This window comes from Ranitomeya imitator, chromosome 8 (genome assembly GCF_032444005.1).
Source record: "Ranitomeya imitator isolate aRanImi1 chromosome 8, aRanImi1.pri, whole genome shotgun sequence".
Taxonomy (NCBI): domain Eukaryota; kingdom Metazoa; phylum Chordata; class Amphibia; order Anura; family Dendrobatidae; genus Ranitomeya; species Ranitomeya imitator.
In genome coordinates, this window is record NC_091289.1 from 170,644,280 (window position 1) to 170,670,736 (window position 26,457).

At 42.9% G+C, this 26,457-nt stretch overlaps 2 protein-coding genes across 6 annotated transcripts in view; both read left to right on the top strand.

Annotated features, from left to right (window-relative positions):
• RABGAP1L (RAB GTPase activating protein 1 like) overlaps positions 1–26,457 on the top strand; it is a 304,875-nt gene that overhangs the window by 127,532 nt on the left and 150,886 nt on the right. The window lies entirely within an intron of this gene.
• Positions 18,394–22,552, top strand: GPR52 (G protein-coupled receptor 52). Its single transcript, XM_069737827.1, has 2 exons — positions 18,394–18,551; positions 19,814–22,552. The coding sequence occupies exon 2, from the start codon at positions 20,202–20,204 to the stop codon at positions 21,291–21,293; it is 1,092 nt and encodes a 363-aa protein (XP_069593928.1). The 5' UTR covers positions 18,394–18,551; positions 19,814–20,201; the 3' UTR covers positions 21,294–22,552.

The window sequence follows — 26,457 nt, forward strand, 5'->3', positions numbered from 1 at the left end:
TATACGATCCCCTCTAGCTCCACCCCAGGGGGTTGGACATGATGACCCCGGAGATCCCTTAAAACTCCAACATTCTATGATTCTGTGATTCTATGGGGTGGCCGAGCAGTTCCGTGCACTTTCCTTCCTAGTTGATTTTCATCTATATCCATCCCCTCTTCCTTGATTGGGAAGGTGCACTGAACTGCTCAGCTAAGGGTGCACAGAGCCTTTGTGCTTGGTTTGATCAGTCATTTTGTGCGGACAGGCTTTCTTTAGCTCACTGAGTATTGCTTAGACTGCTCCATAGACTGTACTAATCTGCAGCTTATAAAGTCTAAATGTTATTATTGCTAAGAAGCAAAGAAACATCTTGTTGGGTTTCGCTACAAACCAGTTACCAGACTGATATTCCGTGAGCCACATAATGGCCGAAATTAACAATCATAATTTCCCATGCTTGGAGCAACAAAGTCGTTCATGTTATTGGATTTTTTTTCTCTACCATTCGGTGTTGTGCCATTCCTGTATTACTACTTCTGCACATGCATGATATTGTTTGTTCTTTGGAAATATTCATTACTTGCTTCTAGATTTAATTTCCACGTTGCTAAGATATTAAGTGAAAAAAAGGATTGCTAAAAACACAAGTGTTCAGTGTTACCTGGTATCCTGCGAGTATTTTGTATTACTTTTCTGCATTTTTTTTACATCATCTGTATGATCTGTTATTGTAGAATCAAAAGAAGATTTTCTAGCCTGCCATAAATGTAGTATTATATGGCTGCCATTGAAATGGAAAGGGTATGATGGCTGGTACTGAGCGGCTAACCGCCACAACCCAATGGTGCTTGCTTCTCCAAATGGGCAATTTATGGGAATGCATTTTCTAAAATGAGTTTCCACCACTTGGACAACTTTCTTAATCCGTTTGCCCCCCGTAAAATAATAACACCTAAGCTCCTCTGTGGTGCTGGCGCTGTTCCAGCGGTGTCATCACTGTCTCTCCCAGCGATCACATACATCCGGGGGAAGCGAGAGAGCAGCGGTTATCACTTTGTCCAGATATATGGGATGTATCCGAAGGCCGGGAGAGTGAGTGATTGCAGGGTTTTGGTGGCGTAACAATCTCACGTGATCACCGAGAAAGCCAGTGCTGACACCGCTGGAACAGCACCAGCACCGAAGGTGAGTATAAGTGTTATTACTTTACTAGGGGCAAACATACGGATTGAGAAGGGGTTGTCTGAGAATGGGACAACCCTATTAAGCCGAATTCATACATCTGTGAAACAATGAACATGCTCATATCACAACAATCAGCCCAAGTGACAAGGCAGTGATCCAGTGTTCGGGCCGGGTATTACAGTGTGAGCATAGTCCATCTTTCGTGATCGTGTGAAGCAACTCTGTTATACAGATCGATGGTCGCACCGACAAGGAGGTCGTTTTTTGCTATCATATCAACATATTTCTCAATGCTTTACACATGGGGAAGCAAGGAGGTAAAGTTGCAAGTCATCAGAACAAATATAAAAACGTGACACAAAGTATGTCCGCAAGAGCTTACAATCTAAACGGGATGGGAGAAGTGGCATAAAAGGTAGGTGGCGCTAAATGTAGGTTACTAGCCCCTTTTATCGGCAGTGTGGGATATAAAAACTACATGAATCAGACAGCCAGCAGTACCTGGGCCAACAGAAGCAAAGCCCTGAGCGATGCACCAGTAGTCACAACTGAGAACTCGGAGACAAATGCGATCAGCTCTGCTTGTCTATGGGCCATGGAGTGTAGGTGCGGATGAAGAAAAGTGATGGGACACAGGCCTCCGTAAAGAAACGAGTTTACAAGACCCTACAGTGCGGTCTGCAGAAGTGGTGCAGCACGGGAGAAGCCTTGCAGATGAGAATCTTGAGGGTTGTAGGCCATGGACTGGGTTGGTGGAGATGAAATATATTACCCTGCAATCTCATGATTTAACTCTTAGATGAAATATCTTCAAGGATAATATATAGGATGCAACTTTGCAATAAATAACTGTTTTTGGCTGATATTTGTAACGCTGGATTCAGACCTCTGTGTGTCGCGGTCGAAGTATGGTCCACAATGTGAGGAGTGGCCATGTTTCTTCTGACACTTTCATATGTGCCGATGAAGCTTTTGAGTTCACCGCCAGACCGTGACCCACGAATGTGTGAATGTGGCCTTATAATCAAGGCAAAGGCGGAAGACATTACATCCCCTCATCCACATATGTACATGTGTACAGAACTTTTCACCTACTGGTTTTCCAAGGGCAAACTGGTGATTCAGCAGCTATATGCACTCACTTACATTAAAGGTCAGTGCAAAGTGCACTTTACTGGGACAGGTTTTAATCATTGACTAGAACATACTGTCTGTGCAACTCCGGTTCTGTAACACTTTGTATGGAAAGCAAAGAATATACAGATTGATTCCATTAAGCATAAAACGAACAATAAACTCCCTGTGCACTGAACGGGGCCGATTGTTAGTGAGTTGTCTGCGGCGCAGTAGTGTGCAGGAGGCATAATGAACCCTTGTAATATACAGCTACCTGCGATCATTGCATGAGTTTTCAGGTTTATTTGTTTACTACGGTATTACAGATATTTTTAATTTATTGCCTCCTTCATAACGATCTGAAAACTATTATTACAATTAATTTTAAGGCGTGTGGGAAAATAAGCAATAAATATATATATTTTTTTCTTTCATTTTACTAACTTTGAGTGCAATGAAACTCAAAGGGGCAATCCACTACTTTTAAAAAGTTTATCAATGGGTACTGAAATAATAAAAAAGAAGCTAAAAATCTCACCTAACTGATCCCTATAAGCATCCATAAGTGAAAGCTGCAGCAGTCTCTTGGATAGATAGCTCATCAATCAACCGATCGATTCTGATCTAGCTTAGCAATTACCTGCATCTATCTCCCTAGGGAAAACATAGAATTACTCGCCGACACGCCGGACATTTGGTTGAATGGCCAACCATGTAATACATTGAGTGGCGAGGTCAGTCAAAGCTGCTCTTTATTAGAGGGTCTGTGCACTGGTTAAAGGGTTATTGTCCCCCCCCCAAAAAAAAAAAAAATAAATAAAAAATAAACAAAAAAAAAATATCTGTAGGGGTTCACTAAGTACAGCATTTGGCTTTCTCCAGCAGTGCCATAGGTAATAGATGGACTGTAGGTCGATCATGAGCAGCTTCACTTCATTCATGACTATGCTGCTGAGTTCCGTTCTTGGAATTCCAGAGTCCTGATCTTGGGATCAGTAGGGGGGGGGGGGGGGGGGGGGGGGGGGGGGTCTAGCCTATAGACCCCAATATTGAGTCATTCTCACAGTCCTACAATCCTCATCCTTAATGCGAGTGTTTTTGAAACCATCGGAGCCTGCAGCTATTCCTCCAGATCGCACCATCCTGTTCAGACCAGCAGGTCAGATGACTTGGAGTGGTGCATTTACCCAGCGCGTTTCACAAATGTTACATTTCCAACCATTAGAAGTCTCCTTCACGTCTTATTTGACTGCTTTCAAAATTGCAGTTGCCATAACAACTTTGATATTTCTTTATTGTTATGGCAACTGATGAGCTAAAAATAATATAAAGAGGCACTATCTAAAACCACAAGCGTCCCCCCCCCCCCCCCCCCCTCTACCTTTCTGCTCTTCGTATTCCAATTTTTTTTTCACTTGCATTGTACATTCCAGAAGATGATGTTCCGATTTCTCCTTTTTGGGAGAATTTTGGGTCTTTGCTAAAATCTGAGCCTTAAAAGATTTTCCCAGAATTAAACATTGACCGCTGTGGGTCCAATTACTGGAACCCCCCTCCCCCCCCCCCCAAACAGCATGCTCAAAAATGGGGCTCAACCGTGGCTCCATTCATTGTCTGTGGAGCTGCCAGAAATAATTGCGCTCTGTACTCTATCCCGATAAATGGTGCGGAGGTCGAGCATGAGAACTACCTCTCCATTCAAGAAGGGATTCATCAATGTCACATCCTCAGAATCACTGGGGGGCCCAGTATTAGCCACCCCACTATGGATAAGGAATAACTTTAATTTCTGGAAGGAACCCTTTAAGTGTCAAAAATGGAGTTTTTAAATTGCATTTTTGCGGAAACGATCTCTAAACGTGTAGTTGTTATTACATGATCAGGGTAGCAGAAATGACAACCATCTAGATTTAGTAATTAGGGGCGATTAATTGTCCCACATTTTGTTAAATGAAGTCAAAATATTAGACAAGAACCCTGATTTCACTGATGTATGGAGTGGCCCGCCGAGTGCCTAACCGGACGTATATGTAGGGGGTCTGGATGAGTAGCTGATCCAAAGACTTATGGACACTTTTTTGTGTTATCTGTCATAGTGACAATATTATTTAAATCCGTATCTATAAGGCTCCGTTCACATGCCTGATTGTTCTGTTTGTTTGTGCATTCCATTTAGAACAGAAAAACGGATAAACGGAACTCTCATCCTGCGCATTCCTGCTTCCGACAGTAGCAGAGGGGTCACTCTGATTTCAAAGGGGTCCGTCTAGTTTGTTTGTTTTTTTTTTTTTGTTTGTTTTTAGAACTGAAGAAACAGTTCTGCTTGTGGGAACAAACGTAAAGTAATAAATAAAAGCTGCACTCTGAAACGTTTGAGTTCAGCTTTAGTTTGTTACTTATGTATAGAGTGGCTTTCTTAGTAAGCACCTGTTCACATTTGTCTTTCTGTTTTTGGAGTGACGATCAGTCTCTTGATATTATTAACAAACTGAAAGTAGATAGACTCCATATAAATGAACACGGCCCCTTTGGTTCTGTTTTACACAGGAATGCACATTTATATGTTTTGTTTTTTTTGTTATAAATGCCACAGACAAATGGAAAAGCAAAAGAACATATGAACTGAGCCTTAAAGGAACCTGTCACATTTAATTTAGAACCCATTCGATAAATAATATAAGTATAATTAAAAAAAAAAATGCTCATTGTAAAGACCTAATGTCTCACTTCAAAGCTCATTGTCATAAAATGATGTCATATGTAATGGCTCATTGTCATAGTAGGATATTACGTTTAAAGGGAATCTGTCATCTATGTAATCTGAGAACAGCATGATGCAGGGGCTGAGATCCTGATTCCAGCAATGTGTCACTTAGTAGGATGTGTGCTGCTGTTTCAATAAAATCAGTGTTTTATCAGCAGGAGATGATCACTGCAGGACTAGGTGTCTCCTGCCTCTTAGTCCTCCTGCTCTGTGTAACCCCGCCCCCCATCACTGATTAGCAGCTATGTATAACTGTACTGTGTACAGCTGCCAATCAGTAACGTGGGCGGGGTTATACAGGCTCTGCCTTCCGAGCTCTGCTAGATCTGCAGCAGAGAAAATCTTGATCAAAATTACAGCATGTAGACCAGCAAGTGATGCATCGCTGGAATCAGGGTCTCAGCCTATACATCATGCTGCTCTCATTAAATAGCAAAACCTGGTGACAGAGTCCTTTTAAAGGGATTGTATACATTTAGAAAACGTCTACTTTTTATTAAGTGCCGCAATTCCGTGGACAGTTGTGACTCTCCCCACCCCCTCACCATTATTATTCCCAACGTATAAAGTTGTCGCCAATCAAAAGGGTAGATGATACATTTTGGTAATAACTTTTCCAATCCCGAGAACAAGGACCTCACTCTTCCCAAGGCTCATTGTCATGACATGGTGCCACTCGAGGGCTGCGTACCATGTACAGTACATACGTGTTATAACGGATGTATCTTGAATGTCACAATATCATGTCAGGAATTTCTAGCTGGGGCATCTCTGCAAGGGTTAATCATGCATCCTTTAAAGAAGATTAATTTGCATAATATCTCCTTAGCAGGCCCAGATTTCACGACGACAGACGGAGGCTTGGAAAGCGTCCATTGGCGGTCGTCCATTTTTATGAGTGGCTGCTTTCCACTGGAGGTGCTGGGTTTCCTTTTTATGCAGTCGGTCCCCGCCACACGCAGAGTGACTGCGCCGGCTCCAAGTCTGATTAACTCATTGCCCAAATGGCGAGTGGCACTGGCAGCACAGCCGAGCACTGTCTACTGGATGCTTTTAGATTGGTGCCAAGTCCTGAATTTCATGTTCACTCTTCCACATTCCTAAATTCCACCTGCCTTGTTTCTGCAAAAAAAAGAGGAAATGTTTCTTACATTTGTGACACTTTAAAGCTCCGTTCCTTCCTTAATCTTTAGCCACGTATTGTCCCTGGTGTGCAATGTAAAGCCTTCCTCTATCATCCTGTGCAGGGAGTCTTGTTCCTCTCTTACTCTGCTTCTCTGGTACATGCATAGCGGAATCGTTCTACTGCGTGTGTGCTGAGGGCTGGTTTACTGTGCATGCGCCAAGGACCATCCTGCAGCCTTCATGTGCCGGGAACAGTCTTGCCACGTGCATGCGCCAAGGACTATCCTGCTGCGTGCATGCTTTGAGGCCGTATGCATGCTCTGAGGGCCGTCCTGCCATGAGGATGTGCCGAGGACTACCTTGCTGTGTCAATGCACCAAGGCCGCGTGCATGTGCCAAGAACAGTCCTGCCGCGTGCACGAGATGACTACCTTTTTTTTACATCCACATCCTGAGGGCTGTCCTGCTGCTTGAATGGACCATCCTGACGCTTGCATCGGCCGTTCTGTCGCTTGCGTGCGCCAAGGGCCGTCCTGCCGTTTGCATTGGCCGTCCTGACGCTTGCATGGGCTGTCCTGACACTTGCATATACCATCCTGACACTTGCATCGGCCATTCTGCCGCTTGCATGTGCCATCCTTCCGCTTGCATGGGCCATCCTTCCGCTTGCGTGGGCCATCCTTCTGCTTGCGTGGGCCATCCTTTCACTTGCGTGGGCAATCCTTCCACTTGCGTGGGCCATCCTTCCGCTTGCGTGGGCCATCCTTCCGCTTTTGCGAGCCATCCTTTCACTTGCATGGGCCAAGGGCCGTCCTGCTGTTTGCATTGGCCGTCCTGACGCTTGCATGGGCCTTCCTGACACTTGCATATACCATCCTGACGCTTGCATCGGCTGTTCTGCCGCTCGCATGCGCCAAGGGCCGTCCTGCTGCTTGCACGAGATGACTACCTTTTTTTTACATGCACATGCTGAGGGCTGTTCTGCCGCTTGCATGTGCCATCTTGCCACTTGCATGTGCCATCCTTCCGCTTGCGTGGGCCATCCTTGCGCGGGCCATCCTTCCGCTTGCGCGGGCCATCCTTTCGCTTGCGTGGGCCATCCTTTCGCTTGCGTGGGATATCCTTCCGCTTGCGCGGGCCATCCTTCCGCTTGCGCGGGCCATCCTTCCGCTTGCGCGGGCCATCCTTTCGCTTGCGTGGGCCATCCATCTGCTTGCGCGGGCCATCCTTCTGCTTGCGCTGGCCATCCTTCTGCTTGCGCGGGCCATTCTTTCGCTTGCGCTGGGCCATCCTTCCGCTTGCATAGGCCATCCTTCCGCTTTCGTGGGCCATCCTTCCGCTTGCGTAGGCCATCCTGACACTTGCATGGGCCATCCTGACGCTTGCATGGACCATCTTGATATCCGCATGTGCCAAGGGCCGTACGCACGCACGCGCAGAGGGCCGTCCTGCCACTTGCATGGGCCATCCTGCATGGGCCGACTAATGTGTAAAAGTTGAAAAAAAAAAGTTATATGGAAGGAATTTAGAAGTTGAAATACCCTTTTTAAAATGCCATGTTTGGGTGGAAGATTATTTGGCTTACTGAATGTTTCCATGGTTGTGACGAGCAGCCATGAATTGGAGGAGTTGGAGCCTCACCTGCCTCCTTTCCCTTCTCCACCTCTTTACTTAAATGCCCATAATAACAGAAGTAAACAGGACTTGGGAGTTGGTTGCCATTCTTTGATACCATAGGGGAATGGAATGAGACATGATGAAGTTGCTTGGCAACTAGGAATGGTGGGTGGTACAGATTTCATGCAGAAAAGTAACCCCCTTCATGCCAGCGTGCACCAAGTCAAGACTTCCAAAACGCTGATTATTCAGGCGCAGGGTGTAGGTGACACAGCCGACTCTGCTTCTATCGATAGTTAAATACTTTTAACAAACAACATATACTTCATTGACATGTCCATTAGCAACGAGTCCTTGTCAGCGGGCATATATTTCATCAAAAGAATGGGTGCACGGTGTCATGGAAATATTCCCTTTGCGAGATCGTGAAGGTCATTTACATTTTTTTTTTTTTATTGTATGGCGTCGGTTTTGCAACACATAACTATAAATGTATCCTTGAGTTGCATCCTTGCTGAGCCGTTTCACCACTAAGCGGTAGGTGTCGGAGTCTCGTACCGTTCAGCCGCATTTTTTTTTTTTTACTTTTTTTTTTCTGATTAAAATGTCAGGTTTGTTTTTTTATTTTTTTATTTTTTTTTTTATTCTGCCGTATCATTGGAGAATATCTGTCAGAGCGAGACCCGCTGTTATCAAGAATGGGGCCCGTTCAATTAAAAAGAAAAATGTTCCCCTTTTTTTTTTTTTAGATTTTTCACTTGATCTTCGCTCTCGCCCGCCGTCGGGTAATTTGACGTCGCATTAGAATAGTTTCCTGGGTTTTATTATAATCCAGTCTGAGCTATTTATAACGATTAGAATATGTATCACAGAAGAGAAGGCAAAGAAAAAACAAAACAGAATTATCGGCCTGAATAATGGCATCCTCGTCTGGATTTTATATTTATGGATCGGCCCTTTTGTTCTCCCGACAGATGATTGCCGTGTCACTGATTAATCATTCGCCCTGAATATTTTTGCATGTGAAAGGGCAGGTTTTTTTTTTTTTTAATAGCTATTCATATTCTCCAGCAAAAGGGAACAGAAAGGGAACTCTGGGTCAATGTAATATTTCGTTCGTCTGCCATCGAGCAGAGGCTTCCAGTATATCTAATTGCTTGGAGTCAAAATGTGAACACTTCAGTTTAAAGCCTGAACGACACTACAAAACCTGAACATTTCGGCTGTGATTGCAGTTACCTCCTCCTAATGCTGTGCGAAGCTATTTACTGAGGTCCTTACACTTAAAAGGAACCTACCCGCACCTTTTTACATATATAAGTACAGGAATGGTCGTACAAGTGCTTGTTCCCCCAATAAAAATGACACTTCTACTGTAGAGATTTGATGTGCCGGTCAGGAGAAATCTAGCATAGAAGTTATATGCAGATCAGGCTGGTGGTGCATTGGGGGTGTGTCCATGCACTTGGAAGAAGCAGTCAAAATGCATGGACACCCCCACAATTCACTTCCAGACTGATCTGCATATAACTTCTATGCTAGGTTTCTCCAGACCGGCGCATCAAATCTCTACAGATCAGACCGGAAGGGCGTTGTGGGTGTGTCAGTGCTTCCACATGCATTGACACATCCCTAATGCACCTCCAGACTGATCTGCATGTGGCTTTTACACAAGATATCTCATGGCTGTCACATCATCGCATCTCTACAAAAAGAGGTATCATTTTTATTTTGGGACAAGCACCTATACAGCCATACCACGTATTCCATAGCTAACGGATTACTTTTAAAAGGTTATATCCAAAATGTAGGCAATAACTTGTTTAATACCGCCATAGACCCTGTAAAAGAGGTTTTAAAATGCCTGTTGGAAAAGCTGAGTGTTGTGCTCGATCTCTGGCAATCTCATAGAGAATTAAAGGGAATCTGTTAGCAGATTTTTGCTATGCAATCTGGGAGCTGCATGATGTAGGGGCAGAGAGTCTGATTCCAGTGATGTATCACTTGCTGGGCTGCTTGCTGCAGTTTTGATAAAATTACAGTTTTCTCAGCTGCAGATCTCACAATGCTGAGCTATGCATAACCCCGCCCACAACCCTGATTGGCAGCTTCCTACGTGCATTGTCAGCAAGCTACCAATCAGTGGTGTGGGCGTGGTTGGACCAGGTAGCATGTAGTCTTGTAGTGATAATCTCCTGCTAATAAAACACTGATTTTACTTAACTTACAACACAAAGCCCAGAAGTGACACATCCCTGTAATCAGGTTTTGTTGCTCTATATTATGCTGCACTCAGATCTAATACCAAAAAACTGCTGACAGTTTCCCTTTAAATACTGAGAGAGTGAAAAAAAGACAACTTTTGCTACTGATTTTTTTTTCCCTTCAGTGTGTCGTCTTTGCTCCATTAGAACATTGAGATATTTCCATATAGATGTAACAGTGTTAATATATGTTGTCATTTTCTGTGACATTTACAGCTGCCGTATATTTATACAAGTCTTTACAATGGCGTAGTTCTTGTTTGTGTAAGACGTCTCTTTACTCAGCACTTCCCATTGTGTACAAAGTACAAATAAAGCTATCCCAGCCATCTTCTTGGGAGCCAATGTATGGAAACTCGCTGAGCTATCAGTGCTGTTCCTGCTCCACTGTATATTATGATAGCACTTTTTTTGTGCACCTGGTGGGTCTAATGCAAGGTTTTACAAGTCTCATTTACTAGATAGACCTGTTTAGATGTAAGAATTCTTGCTCTTTGAAATAAGAAGCTAATGATTGCAAATTGCAAATATTAAGGGCATTTATTTACTTTAAAGTTTGCCAAACCCACCTTTTGTGGGGCCTCCCAACTTTTGGGGAATAAAGGATCGGGCATGTTGCATTTTCACACCTCCATCAATGCTGAAGGTCTGTGTGACAGATCAAGAGAGTCAGTCATTACGTGTCTCACACTGGTAACTGTCCTTTAATTTTGTCCTTTCTATTAAGCAATTTAATATATACAAAGTGTGGGTTGAAGAAGGTTTAGATGGGAGGGAATATATATTGAGGCTTGTGGACTGGTTAGGGGGAAAGAAATGCATAACATTCCGTTGCCATTCCATAACACATGCTTAGGTGTTCCCCGCCGGTCTCTGTTTATCAGTTGCAAGCATGTAAGCGCTGCAGGCAGTCTGTTGCCTCAAAAGTCACTCTTGGCTTGTGAGTCCAGGGGGAGGTCTCACTCAGTGGTTGTCAGTTATCAATCAATGGTGCTCACACGGGGAATGATGCCTCCCGGCCATGCGTAATGTAAATGGTTGTGGTTGGGGCTGTAATGGCTAGATATCAGCTTTGTAGAACCTTGGTTCCCCTGGGAATTGACAAGTTTGAGATCTGACCTTGCATGTTTATGAGTGGACTCCTAGGTGAGTCACTAGATCGTCAACTGCTCGTTGCCAATTTTGGAGTTTTTTTAATTGGCATCCAGTCCTTTTTTTATTTGGGCAATTCGAAAAGCTTTTTTTTGTGTGAAAAAGAATTAGATTTTGGATAAAATGTTGATTTAAGATTATTTAATGACCATAGCTTTTAGATCAAAGGCTAATTAGGAGGCCAGAAGAAGTGAGCACAGACCTTCCACTGGTTCACATGAGCACTTGTTTTTTTGTTTTGCGTCGGTTGAGTTTATTGTTTTAGTGGTTTTTCATTAAAAGCTAAGTTTTATATAGGGGTATCCTCCTAGCTGATATATATGGAGAACCAATAATTACAATGGGAACCATCTCTCTCTTCTTATACCAAACCTTACATTTGGTTAATAAATAATGCCCCTCCCCAGTAGCATTTATAACAAAATTTCCTATATCCTCTCGGGGTCAGGCACTGTAAACGCCACATTTTATGAACTGAACATAAACCTCCTGCGAACGAGAAGCCTACTAACGCGTCATGCTTTAGTTGTGTCTAGCACCAGGTCACTAGAATGGGAAGAACAGCGCTCCAAACGGGTGTTTATCCAATAGAGAAGAACTTTATTTCAGCAATGGTAAAATAGCAACATTTCGGCTGCACATCCAGCCGAAACGTTGCTATTTTACCATGGCTGAAATAAAGTTCTTCTCTATTGGATAAACACCCGTTTGGAGCGCTGTTCTTCCCATTCTGCTGAACTCGTACTTCTCCAGGAGGGTTCCCTGGACTTGGAACGTGCGCCCTTAGTAGTGAGTGCTGCTGGTCATCTGTATATTGGACTAGTACCAGGTCACTTTGAATCTCCGTCAGAGAATTTTATGGGGCTTTTCGAGCCAATACGCACTTCTGTCAAGAGCACGATCTCGTCACCGTTTCAGAAGATGAATAGTCTCAGCCATAACGGCGAAATCCACATCTGTTCTCGAACTCCTTTTTTCTTTTTCTTTTTTTGTGTTATGCCACGGAAACCTTTTTACTTGAATAGTATTTATGGCTTTGACATATTTCATATACTCGATTATCATTATTCATTTTTATAGCACCATTAATTCCATGGTGCTGTACATGAGAAAGGGATTCCGCTTCATCGATAAATACTGCGGTATTATAAGATGTGAATACTTTGCCAATATATTTCAACAAGAATGTAAAGTAAGATTCCATTAGTGGGACCTTGTTGGCCGATATTCCAGTTGGTATGGACTTTTGAAGAACTTTGATGCAACTGGTGCCAGATTATCGAAATAATAATGCGTGAAAAGGGAGACTTGTGTTTGTACTTAATCCCTTTAGCCTGGTCTAAAGCCGTCCATACAGATTGGATAGCTTCTGCCCACAGTTGTCGCTTCTGACTTTCCCATTCACAGGAAAGTTTGGCTTGGCCGAGTGACTCCTCACCTGGCAGAACAAAAGGATCAGCCATTGAAATTTAACAACCTTCATCCTTCTCTTTCCTTAAGTCTTCTGTCAGGAGATTTGGGCCCCCCATATGCATTAGACTGTCCTCTTTACACATCTTTTAGTGTGAACGGGGCTTTTCTTTTGTTTCCTATAGGAGCCCCATAATTTATATTTTTTTGCAGAATGTACACACTCCAGACCTTAACACTCAACAGGAGAGTCCTTGGAGATACCTCGATAAATAGAACATAGTAACATAGTTAGTACGGCCGTAAAAAGATATTTGTCCATCCAGTTCAGCCTATATTCCATCATAATAAATCCCCAGATCTACGTCCTTCTACAGAACCTAATAATTGTATGATACAATATTGTTCTGCTCCAGGAAGACATCCAGGCCTCTCTTGAACCCCTCGACTGAGTTCGCCATCACCACCTCCTCAGGCAAGCAATTCCAGATTCTCACCACCCTAACAGTAAAGAATCCTTAGAAATAGAAACTATTTTACTTATATTTAAAGGGGTTATCCACGACTTTACATTTTTTTTTACTACATGCCTAAGAGCTAACATTCAGGTAGATGTTAACTACCTGCTTGTTGTGTCCAGTGCCGATCTTTGCCAGCACAGAGCAGTCACTGACCACCGCTCCTACCAGCAATTCAGTGGCTCCTGTTGACGTCACATGGACAGAGCAGTGACGTCTCTTCCGCTCTGCTCTGTGGATGGGGCGTGACTGCCGGCGTCATGCCGATTGATAGTTGGCTCCCTGATGCCTAACTGCAGGGAGCTAGGTGTCAATCAGCAGGGTGTCAACAGAGCAGCTGGAAAGAAAAAGAGCTGCTCTGTTGATGTGGAGCTTCTGAATTCCTGACAAAAGCTATCTGTGACCGCTTTGATCCGGCACCGTGGAGAACAGGCAGGTAGTTGGCTCTGTCAGTTTTTAGGCCCATAGTAAAAAAGAAACTACTGGACAGTCCTTTTAATCAGATCTTATTGATTTTAGCAAAGATGACCCAACAAACAAGTAAATACAAGGAATTGGTCCAAAAGAAAAGGCAAAACTAAAATCATTAGAATGTCAGACTGTGATAAGAAAGGAATAGCCATACAGTGACATGTAAAGGATGGCGACAAAGTCAATCTGGCCACTAATTTACTGGTGAGGATAAAAAAAGGTATCCGTGCATCTCCCACCTCTCAAACCACTAGAATATTTATATGCGGAAAGAAGAGGAAAAAATGGAAGGGGAGGCTGGGACACGGGGCAAAGGGTCTAGAGTTACATGACTTTAGGGAAAAAGATTCTGGAACTCTGGAGTATCTTTGGAAGACGGCCGCGGCTGCCAGATAACGCAAAGCTTTTTGTTTCTTGACATATCCTCAGCCACCAATTGCACCTTTCTGGAAAATGTTATTAGCCATGTCAGTAGTCTTTGGTCTTGGGGTCGGAGCTCTGTGAACCCCCTCTTACCTGACAGCATCCCCAGCTCCAATAGAACAAAAGTTGGCTGCATCAGGAAAGGTACCGTAATATGACATCCTCATTAGCCAAATCAAGCATCGAGGGCATTCCATGTCAAGATTCTACTCTTTGTATAAGAAAAGAATATTTAGGCTAAGACAATGCAAAATGAATTCCATTGCAGATTTTCTATCAAACGGATGGGAAAATCTGCAACAACTGTAGTGCAAATCACATATATGGGGACGCCTCTGTAGTGGGGCATAGGTATGAAGAATGCTGCACTAGGTTGTGTCATTACAGAGTGGGTAATAAACTGCTCGCCGACACTTTTCTGAACATAACACTGTATTTTTTTTATCAATAAGGTACCGTGCATGTCAGTAGAAGGCTAAATTCACACTACGCTTTCTGCAGTGTTTTTTTTTATACTTTTATGAGCGTGCACAAGAGACAAATCTAGCATGTCAAAACCGCAGCAAAAAAGAAAAAACGCAAGAAAAACCAAGGAAAATAGGCTTTTTTTCCTGCAGCTTCTTTCTGCCAAGGGATCAGATTTTGCTGCAGAAAACAAAAAGCTCAAAAACGCCTAGTGTGAACTTGCTCTAAAGCGCACCATGTACGTTCTCGCTACACGTAGCAGGCACTGCTCCTCGGCTCAGGGTGTCGCACTTGTTCTTCCCTTCTCTTTTTTTATCTCGATGAATGGCACGTTCATCCCCACCTGTTTGTTTTCTTTGTTGTTCTCGGCACAGCAGATATTGCCACTTTTTTTCTTTTTCTCCCCACCCCCCTCCGTTTCTTCCTTCTTTTCATCTTGTTGCTTTCTTTGTGTGAATATCATGAATAAATGTTTAGCATTAAATTTTAGCTTCAGGCCAAATTCTAGAAAGTGAAATGAGAAGTTGAGCATTTAAAATAAATTCGGATATTATTGTGTGTGTTTTTTTGCTTTTTTATTTTTTTTCTTCTTTTTGTTATATACTACAGCAATGAAGGAAAAAAATGCTGGATATTATATTTTCATTTTTTTTTTCTTGGAATTTTTTTTTTTTCTATAAACAAATTGCGTGTTTTTTTCATTCCAGTCTGTGTCTTTCTAAGCTGCAGTGTCTGAGACATTGTATCACACACAAATGTTCTGTTTGTATTGATCAGGATTTTTCCTGTATGTGAACGGGAAAAAAAAAGTGAAATGTTGGCAGGGCCTTTCTTCAGGAGCATTTTTTTTTTTTTTTTTTTAAATACATGTCATTTGGGCTAAAAAAATCATTTTTGCCCTTGGGTTTCATTAAAAATGTTGCAGCGTTTGCCTTCTATAGTTCCCAGTTTGCACTTCGTATTTTTGCTGCAGAATGAGTTAACTGAGAATCTGTCAGTGGGCAGATTCTGAGGGAACGTTTAATAACTCTAACGTTTCTCTTAGCTTATTTCTGATCACAGCTCAATTTCATATGCTCATAAATCAACTGTGACTATCTCAGAAAAAGGAAGATAAGAGATTTCAGCTCTCCTTTCTGAAAGTGCTCACTGACCGATTCTCAGTTATTGCATTCTGCAGCCTGTAATAAAATGTGCAACACACACAGACAATGAATGCCAACCATGCAAAATTGTTAATGACGCTCAACTGCCAAAATTATTATTTTTTTTTAATCAAAAAATTACATGCATTTAGCTAAAAAATGCCGACAAAGGTGATCACATCCTGATGACCAGACACTGTCATTAGCTGGTAGTTGTCAGCTGTTCCTCTCTTTCTTCCCTAGACACATTCATAATTGGCTCAGCTGACCATGTTCTCAGTGGGGGAGAGTGGAGTTAGGCTACTTTCACACTAGCGTTAACTGCAATCCGTCACAATGCGTCGTTTTTGCAGAAAAAATGCATCCTGCAAAAGTGCTTGCAGGATGCGTTTTTTCCCCATAGACTTGAATTGACGGCGCATTGCGACGGATTGCCACACGTCGCATCCGTCGTGCGACGGATGTGTCGTGCTTTGGCGGACCGTCGGGAGCAAAAAACGCTACATGTAACGTTTTTTGCTCCTGACGGACCGCTTTTTCCGACCGCGCATGCGCGGCCGGAACTCCGCCCCCACCTCCCCGCACCTCACAATGGGGCAGCGGATGCGCCGGAGAAATGCATCCACTGCCTCCGTTGTGCAGTGCGTTAAACGCTAGCGTCGGAATCTCTCCCCGACGCATTGCGACTGGGAGATTCCGACGCTAGTGTGAAAGTAGCCTAAGTTGCTGTCGGACGCCTCTGGCAGCAGCTTATTTCTTATAAAAGCCAAAGTATCAAGTGGGAAATTTCAGCATGCCTTAAGGGAGCATTTACCCTGAGAATGAGAGCTTGTTTCCTGATAATCTGTCTGTCTAAAAAAAGACTGTCAATCATGCGACCAAAGAGCAAAATGCTCATTCATCGGTTGAAATTATTTTTAGGCTGGTCTAAAAATAATCCCTCTCACATTGTCCTGTGTAAATGGGAAATGTGCTGCCGAGAGTAATGATATTCTATGCACACAAAACAGTCATATTACCAATCGTTCTATGCAGTTGGCCTGTCTAAGTAGGCTATTAAACGACCGCCGATCGGTTTCTATGTAGCTGATTGGTAGTTGTTAAACGGTTGCGGGTCGGCCAGCGTAAACGCACCTCATTTTGTTTCTTTACTGTAACATTTGACTTTGAGGGAGCGTTGGCTCAACTCCATACCCATTGGGGGTTTATCCTCCAATTTGTCATGTGTGGGCACCTTTTAAAGGTGTTATATCCGACACTACTGACTTCATCAGAGGTGAGCGGTAACGATGATGCTACATCTCCAGATATGTGCCGAGACGCCTGCTCGATTGACAAGTGTCTCGCACATGTGATGTTCATAAGAAAAGAAGAATCTTGCAAGATTCTCGCACGTGTCTTGGCAGGAATCTGGAGTCGTAAGGTCATCGGCACCTCTGATGCGGAAGTAAGCGATTCTGTAGAGTGAAGGCAACAATGTAGCACAGGGATAAAGATAAAAATCCGAGTTCCATCCAGACATAGAACATCTATATAACAATGTGATTTTACCTTGGAATTTGTTGTTCAAATCGTTTGTCTCCCAGATCACACAGAGCCGCAGATGAAAGCATTTGCAGTGTGCTCATAACCGCATACACTTTTTTTCTTCCACTAAATGTTTTTTTTTAACCCTTATTACTAAAAGATGCAATAAATGCTCCACACAGGTGCAGATCAACTGTGACGATTTGATACATTCGCTATGAGATGCGTCTTCATATTTTTATTTTGTAACGTGTTCAGAGTATCGCAATAACTTTGCAAAAATATTTCAGAATTTATATTAGCAAGAGATTTATCAAAAGTTAATGCTAAGGAAAAAAAAATGAAATATTTGCCCAATGCAAACAGTCTGTAAAAAAAAAAAGAAAACAAATTGTTTGCCGGAATCTAATTTTTTGCTTTTTTTTTCCCCCTCTTGCAGACAATTTTGATAACATTTTCCTAACAATACGTGAATACAATCAACAAATAATATTTTTCAAGCATTCAGTTATTGATTAATAGTATGTGAGAACAAGTCTAGAGATTCTAGATCCTTATTAAAAAAAAAAAAAAAAAAGAAACTATTTTATTTACTTTCATTGACTGATTGTAAATGTTTTTTTGTTTTGTTTTAGTCTCCCTCGCTGTGTTTATAGCACTGCTGTTATACTTTAATAATTAATGCGCTGGTGATCGCATGGTTCACGTTATTGCAAATAGGCTCCAACTCGAGTATTTGTATTCTTTCTTTAGTTTGGGTGGTCTGATACTAAGTCTCGGTATCATTGCAGCACGAAATCCTGTACAGTCTACTTATGATAAAGTTTATTTATTATTTTATTATCATTTCATCTTTTCTTGCAATTGCAAAAAAAGTTTGCAGGCGTCATCCCACCTCTGAGTGCTCAGATCGTGCGCTATGTCTTGCAAAGAGGAATGTATCAGTGGGAAGAAGAAGGAAAAGAAAAGAAGAAGAGTTCTATTTTTGTTTTTTTCGTTACTTTGTAATGTTTAATGACAGTTTTGAGGCATTAGGACCGTATGCGTTTGTGTCTTGGCAACTGTTACCTAGTGACAAGTCTAACCGGCATTAGCCATTGGCTGGGACAGAAAGACAAGAGTCACCTTTCCGACGTTCTGCTCTCCTGCATCAGCTTTTGCCTGGGAGAAGGGGGTTGGTGGTGGTGGAGCGATGATGGGAGGGGAAAAAAAAAAAAAAAAAAAAAAGAGGAGGAGGAGGAGCAGGGGGCTCAGGTGCAAGCAGTAATAATGCAAGAGTGAGAAGGAGAATGTGAGAAATAGCGACAACCTCCGCGCAGGAAGCATCTCTCTGTACCTGGACCTCGGCACCAAGTTGACTGCCCAGCTGCTAAGCAGGAAGCCTTAGGTGAGAAGCCTTCGTCTCCTTCTTTATTGTGAGTGGACACAAAGGTGGGAGAAGAGGCAGCAAGCCGGTCCTCTTGGCTCACAGGGGGGAGGATGGAGGCAGAGCAACTCGGAACCCAACTTGAGCAACGATGAGGAATTTTTTTTTTTTTTAATTTTTCTTTTTTTTTCTCTCTCCAAAACTGCCGTGCAAGCTGTAGCGGGCATTCCTTTAGATGGTGTCTCCGCCGCTGCCTCCCACCTCCCTGGCACATCTCCGACACTGACAGTTTGCATCTATTTAGGAAAAGGACTGACAATAGAGGTGGGCTGAACGAACATCCAGCCAAACTCCACAAACTGGGGAGGACAATGTGACCTTGGGTTCTGCTTTTTTTTTTTTTTTTTTTTATTAAGCAAGGATGCATTTCTCCCCGGTGCCCTTTTTCACATATTTGATAGGAAACGTAGCATCGTAGGTCTCTGGGTAACCCTTTCAGTGCTGTACTCATCCCCAAGGAGGGGTAAATCTATTGCACACTGATCCGAAAGGGTAAAAGCGATTTTTATTTATTTTTGACTACCTGCTCAGATAACATTAAGTTTTAAAAGTTTCCTCCTAAATAATTGATGTGCATTATATCTGTGCCTGATGGGGGAAGGCTATTTTCGAGATATCGGCTTTCCATCTTTGTATGGATCTCTGCCGAGATGTAATGTATAGGAAATGGGTGTGCTCTTGGGCATTTTGTATGCACCGATATTACACGGAGAGCTGGAGCTTCTGCCGCTACTATTTCCCACTATGTGTGTTGCAAATTGGGTCACAAAGGTTGTAAAAATAAATGCAAGAGCAATTTGCAAACGATTTGCCACCTTTGACCACAAGTAATAATTAACAAGGGGAAGAAAGCAGGAGATACAGGGTTGCATTGGTTTGGATGCTCGATGAGAAGATTTGAGAGTAGACAATTAGATTTTCCATGCAGGATTTTTCTTTAGTCCGTATCTGTAAATGGTTTGTGCTCTTAGCTACTTTGGCCCGAGATGCTGAGATATTTTAAGATGCCTCTTGACTCCCCCCTCCTAATTCAGATTTTCATGTCTAAAGATAAACTATCTCTGGAGAATAGACTGGCCACCCTATACCCCACCTCTTTGCTCTCATAGCAAAAACCAGGGACATGATTCATGGAAATGGTTTTGCGTTTTTTTTCCTTCAATTAGGCTTTTCTTATTTCTCCCTCTATCTGTTTTATATTATGTTTTTCTCTTTATTCGTAGTCGTCTTCACCAATGATACAGGATACAGGAGCTCTCATCTGCAGCAGCCCGTCGCTGTGCTTGCTAAGAATGGATTCCAGAAGCCTAATTCAGAGAGATGCTGCAACCTTTCACTTCCTAAGTTTTACCTTGCTGGGTGCTGCGTTATTTTTCTCGATTCCAACGTTGGAGAAGAAAAGGTGAATGAGCTCGAGGAATAACCTGGCGTTTTATGGATTGGGGAATGACTGACTTTGGAAAGCAGTCATACTGATGGAAGAGGATGCTGGAAGAAGTCCTGAGGCTCAGAAGTGGAGGGTCTCTTGCCCAGATGTAAGACTGGCATGCCCAACCAGCGTTTTACCACCACCCTTTAGAATTTCATTCCTGCAGACCAGCGTTACAAACCATGAACCAGTCACAACTGCTTGATTGGAGGACATTGAACACAAGTGGCCCCTTCCTGAACTCGTCGGAGCATCACCCTTGTCCACTAGGGTTTGGACACTACAATTCGGTGGACATATGCATACTGGAAACTACCGTCATTGTGCTGCTAACGTTCTTGATAATTACTGGGAACCTGACCGTCATCTTCGTCTTTCATTGTGCCCCTTTACTGCACCACTACACCACCAGCTATTTCATCCAGACGATGGCATATGCAGACTTGCTTGTGGGAGTCAGTTGCTTGGTTCCCACATTATCCCTTCTCCACTACTCCACGGGGGTCCATGAATCTTTGACTTGTCAAGTGTTTGGCTACATAATTTCTGTGCTAAAAAGCGTCTCCATGGCTTGTTTAGCGTTCATCAGCGTGGATCGATACTTGGCCATCACCAAGCCGCTTTCCTACAACCAGCTGGTGACACCATGCAGACTGCGCCTCTGCATCGTCCTTATCTGGATTTATTCATGTCTGATCTTCTTGCCATCGTTTTTTGGCTGGGGTAAGCCTGGCTACCATGGGGACATCTTTGAGTGGTGTGCCATATCTTGGCATACCAGTGCCTACTTCACTGGCTTCATTGTGTGCCTGCTGTATGCTCCTGCAGCCCTGGTTATATGTTTTACATACTTTCACATCTTCCGCATTTGTCGACAGCACACCAAAGAAATTAGCGACCGCCGAGCCCGCTTCCCCAGTCATGAAGCTGAGTCAACTGGAGAAAGTGGGCCTGGCCACAGCCCTGATCGCCGCTACGCCATGGTCTTGTTCCGGATCACCAGCGTTTTCTATATGCTATGGCTCCCATACATTATATACTTTTTATTGGAGAGTTGGAGGGCCCTGGAAAACCCTACCTTGTCTTTTCTAACCACCTGGTTGGCCATTAGCAATAGTTTCTGTAACTGTGTCATCTACAGCTTGTCCAACAGTGTTTTCCGCCTCGGTCTTCGGAGGCTGTCCGAAACGATATGTTCACCATGTATGTGTTCTAAAGACAAGAACGAACGGGAACCCAAACCAAGAAAACGTGCTAACTCCTGTTCTATATAAAGTCGTTCTAGTGACAATCAGATGCTTAGGAGCACACTGGCATCGTGCCCAGGGATGCTGTTTTCTCCCCTCAAAAAATCTCCAATTTTTTATTTACATTTTTTTTTCTCAACACCTCATTTTGGCTACCATTGTTTTGAGTTTTTGATTTGCGTCGGAAATGTGAACCAGTAAAACTCTGATCCAAACAGACATGCAAAGAGCACACAATCCAGAGTCATGCCTTTTGCAGGAAGGGAGCAGAGTATCAAAGAAAATTGTTATTTTTTTTTTAAAAAAAGGTGTCTGTTTTGGTTAAGATTCGCTAATTAATGCCGATATTCTGCAGAAACGACAGGTCACTTCCTATTTTTCATTCTCAATATATAGCGTCTTCATTGCCTTGCTGGGAGAATAAAAAGATTACTTTCTGAGGCCTAACCGCGGTGATAGACTATTACGCAACCACGAAGTTGACCAAATTGCTGTTTTTTTTTTTCAAAGTACTGCATATTTGTTTTTTTTTCATTATTTCTAAATGTAATTTTCTCAACGTGTGTTTTTATTATTCCACCAGTTCAGTATAAGAAGATGAGTAGGTGTAAAGCCACTGTCACTGAACGGTTTAGAGAGTTTACAAAAGCCTGTGCAAATTTGCAGGTGACGATGTTCTGCAATGGTATGCGAGTTCTCATCGTCCCCGAGACGCCAGCTGCCTTTTTCCTCTGAGTTACCTTATAAGACATGACTTATCAACTCGTAACTGAGCTGCTATGAATATTTTTATTTATTGTTTTTTGTTGTTTTTTTTAAATCTATAAATGATGGGTATTGTTGATCTCCAAATTAGATCTCTTTAGCCTTTTGCGTAGACAAGAAGCGTCTCTGATATACCCAACCGGAAGTGTCGGTAACGAGACATTTAATTCATGTCCTATATGTAAGTAATCATATATGCTTCATGTATTTATTGATCAGTCTTACTTAAAAAAAAACGTGGCTCTGGTTTCCAAATAGAGGCTTTTGCAATCTGGTGCCATTCTGATGTTATTGAGCCTTTTGTCTGACCGGCTCCTTCCAGAATTAGAAGCAGTGACCTTTTTTATTTTTGGGGGGTGATTTCATCACTCATGCAAAAAAAAAAAAAAAATCCCCTAGAATCTGCTAAATGAACTATGTTTCTGCTATACATTTATTTCACCGTCATTCTATAGTTCATCCGGCTTGCTGCTGTTTTTTGACCGTTCCTCGTGCAGTTTCACTGTACACAGTATATATTTAATAATAAAATAATACAAAAAAAAAAGTCTAGTAATACAAGGAATCTTTGTGATCTTTACCCAAAGTTTTATTTAATGCATATTTATATGGCTAGTTACCAGTGATTGCACTGACTGATTTCAGGGGATCAAGAGGAGACAGATGAATATTGAGCATTTCTGGCTATGTGCACACGTTGCAGAATCGTGTGCGTATTTTTCCGCACTGGTTTTGCAAAATCTTTTACCTGTGGATTTACCGCGGAATTCCTGCGGGTTTTGTGCAGATTCCACCTGCGGTTTGACACCTGCGGATTCCTATTGTGGAGCAGGTGTAAACCGCTGCGGAATCCGCACAAAGAAGGCTACGTTCACATTTGCGCCGCTCCCGGCCGCGTCGGGCGCAGCCGCGGCGACGCACGCGCCATGCGCCCCTATATTTAACATGGGGGCGCATGGACATGCGTTGCATTTGCGTTTTGCGACGCATGCGTCACTGCAGCGCATGCGTCAGGGCGCAGGGAACGCTACATGATGCAGTTTTTCCTGCACCCAAAACCATGCAAAAAGCGACGCATGCGTCGCAAAACGCAGCGTTTGTGCATGCGTTCACATTTGCGTTGTGCGTTGCGTCGCCGACGCAGCGCCGCACAACGCAAATGTGAACGTAGCCGAATTGACACGCTGCGGAAAATACAACGCAGCGTTTCCGCGTGGTATTTTCCGCAGCATGGGCACAGCGCATTTGGTTTTCCAAAGGTTTACATGGTACTGTAAACCGCATGGAAAACAGCTGCGAATCCGCAGCGGCCAATCCGAGATCTGAGAATATTTGAAGGCTACATTATATTCTTACAGTTCATCTGTATATTGATTCCTTTAGCAAACATATTTATTTCTTTGGGGGGGGGGGGGGGGGTAACCTCAAAATGGTAACTGGCAGCATAAAAAAATTAATGCGATTTCGGGAAATCTCCATGTTGCATTTTTTTTTTTGCGACTTTTGCACCGTGGGTTCAGCCACAGTGAATCCGATGCAAAATCTACATGCGGACTTTGATTCTGTTTCTGATGTGGATTTGTCATAAATTTGCAAATATGCATGTAACACATGAAGATTTACATTGGATTTGCTAAAGCAAATAATATCATATTCTTCCACCCTAAGGCCATGTTCCGTTTAGGGTAAACTGTATTTTTTTTCTGCGGCGTTTTTTTAATTCCGTGCAGAAAATTGACTGCTTTTAGCAGTTGAAGCTAATTTGATGTGATTACATGGATAGGCATGCCCACTGTGTGTCTTTTGGGCTATTTTACTCCTTTTGGCTATTATGGGGAGCCCAAAAGAATGCATTTATAAAAAAAAAAAGAAATCCTGCTATTTTTAATTGCAGAATACCAGTGTTTCTGTACTGAAAAAAAAACTGCTTAAAAATGCATAAAGAAGGCTAAAAACATAATGGTCAGCGCAGATTGATATTGCATATTTTAGTACAGAAAAAAATGTAGCATTTCTGAGCTTAGGAATATGGCCATAGGATACATCCACATCAGATTTATCCACAGCTTCTTGATCAAAATGTTTGGCCCCCGTAAAATAATAAAACCTATACTCCCCTCCTGTGCTGTCGGCGTTCCCACAGTGTCGGCACTCATGGTCCTGGGCTCTCGTGCGATTGTTGTGAGACGTGATGCTGGCGCCCAATCGGGGCTGGCGTCACTGTCCCCGCCTCCAGGGTGCGGCTGATCTCACTTCCTCTTCCTGTTCAATTCGACAGGAGGCGGGGACAGTGACGCCAGCTCTGATTGGGCGTCGGTGTCACATGTCACACAATCAACACGGGAGGCCCTGGGCCGCGAATGCAGACACCGTGGGAAAGGCGCCAGCATGGGAGGTGAGTATAAGCTTTATTATTTTATGGCAGTCAAGCGTGAGGTATGAGAAGACGTTATCCAAGTAGTGGACAACTTCTTTAAGCAAACTTTGTTGCCGAAATACTACAGATGTGCCGTAAATTGACCCTATTCAGCTCATCTTACCTGCTTGGGAATAAGGCCCCACGCCGGGAATCAGAATAAGGCCACGTGCACACGTTGAGTATTTGGTGAGTTTTTTTTACCTCCGTATTTGTAAACCAAAACCAACAGTGGGTGAAAAATACGGAAGTGGTGACGTGTCTCTATTATACTTTTCCTCTCCTGATTTTGGCTTACAAATACTGATGTAAAATACTGAGCGTGTGAACATGGCTTAACCCTGAGCAGACATTCCCACAGGATCCGCTACCAAATCTGCACAGCAAAAAGAGAAATCAGTGAAATCCGAAATGCTAAATACCTCTGCAAATGACCAAGCAGATTTGCAGAACGTTTCACCCGCTTCATTGCGAATGGTAAAATCTGCCATAAAATGAACCTTGTTTTATGAAGACTCATTCACCGTCCGTGCGAGAATCAGCCGTGCACTCGCCCCATGGCAATGTATCCCAGTATCTCAGCTCATATTACTTTGGGTTTTATTTTAACAGATCACATCGTTTGTAATTAGGTGCAAATTGTGGACAAACAATGGGTCTCTGGAGTGACCACGTGTTTATGGCTTCCCATTGTTTCCAAATTGATGGTGACCTTCTGTTCACCCGTGTAAGCGATCAGTGAGCGCACCTGCCCTCGGCGTTTGCACCTTGGTCGTAGAGTATCTGCGTGTGATTACACAGTGTCGTTGCTTATTTCATTATGATGGATCACCGCACACATTACTGGAATGGCTCTTGCACACCATAAAGTAGCTTTACATACTGTGGACATTTATACATGAGCCTGTGGAACATTACTCCATCCTAATACTAATAATGAAAAAGTGGAAATGGTCCGCACGTCCCCATATTCTTCATTGAACTACAGCAGCTGCTAAGCAAAAAATTGTAAAAAAAATGACCATGAGGTTCTTGTTAGCATTTTGATCAAAATGTATAAATAAGCCCACTGGAAATCTTTTTTTTTTTTTGTAAGTGACTGACGGCATACATGCTAATGGGCACATGGATCGCTTCCCTTGCTGGAGCAGTGTTACGGCGTCAGTGCTTGATGTGCGATGCTACAGATAATGAAGCAAGGACCCAATTACCAGATCACTATGACGTGGCAGGGGGCTTATACACTTTGATCAAAATGATAACTAAGAACCTCCTATTCAGTTTGGAAAATTCAGCTTATCCGCAGTAGATGAGTGTATAATATTTGGACGTGAGGTCCGCGTCGTCCCCCATGCTATGTCCACTGTAAAGAAGTTCGTTCACTATAAGTGGTCCTAAAATAATGATATGCCGCCATGCACAACATCTGCAGTCACTGGAACTGACCAAAATAAATCAGGTCGCCTTCTTGGTCCAAAACCCCCCCCCAAAAAAAAACAAAAACATTTCAAAGTTATTCCTCATAATAATGGCTATTTCGAGATACAGAAGATGAAGTCACTTAGCGGAAGAGAGGGACCCAATATAACCCACAACTCCGAGGATGATGGAAAAACAGGCAGTGTTGCCGGCGGTGTCTATTGAATGCCCCTCCGTCCACCTAATAGTGTACCTGAACTTATTTATTTAGCATTATCACGTCATATTATAGGCACCATGACATCATTATTGAGACTTGGATTTTTTGATCTCAGTTTAGCGTATAGCCAAAAAGTCCTCGTGTTAAGAAAACAAACAAAGTTGGCATAAACTGAAGGAACGTCTAAAGAATGCTAAAATAATGGAGCAGTAGTGTTGGTCTCCTGGGCATTGATTTCTGGAGCAAGGCTGCACATGGAGGTGCGCATCTATAAAGCTTCTCATACGGTCAGTGGACATAATGCATATGTCCTCCGCATCTGGCAGCATTATTTATGTATTCCGAAACCACCTCAATGGTATGAACATTGG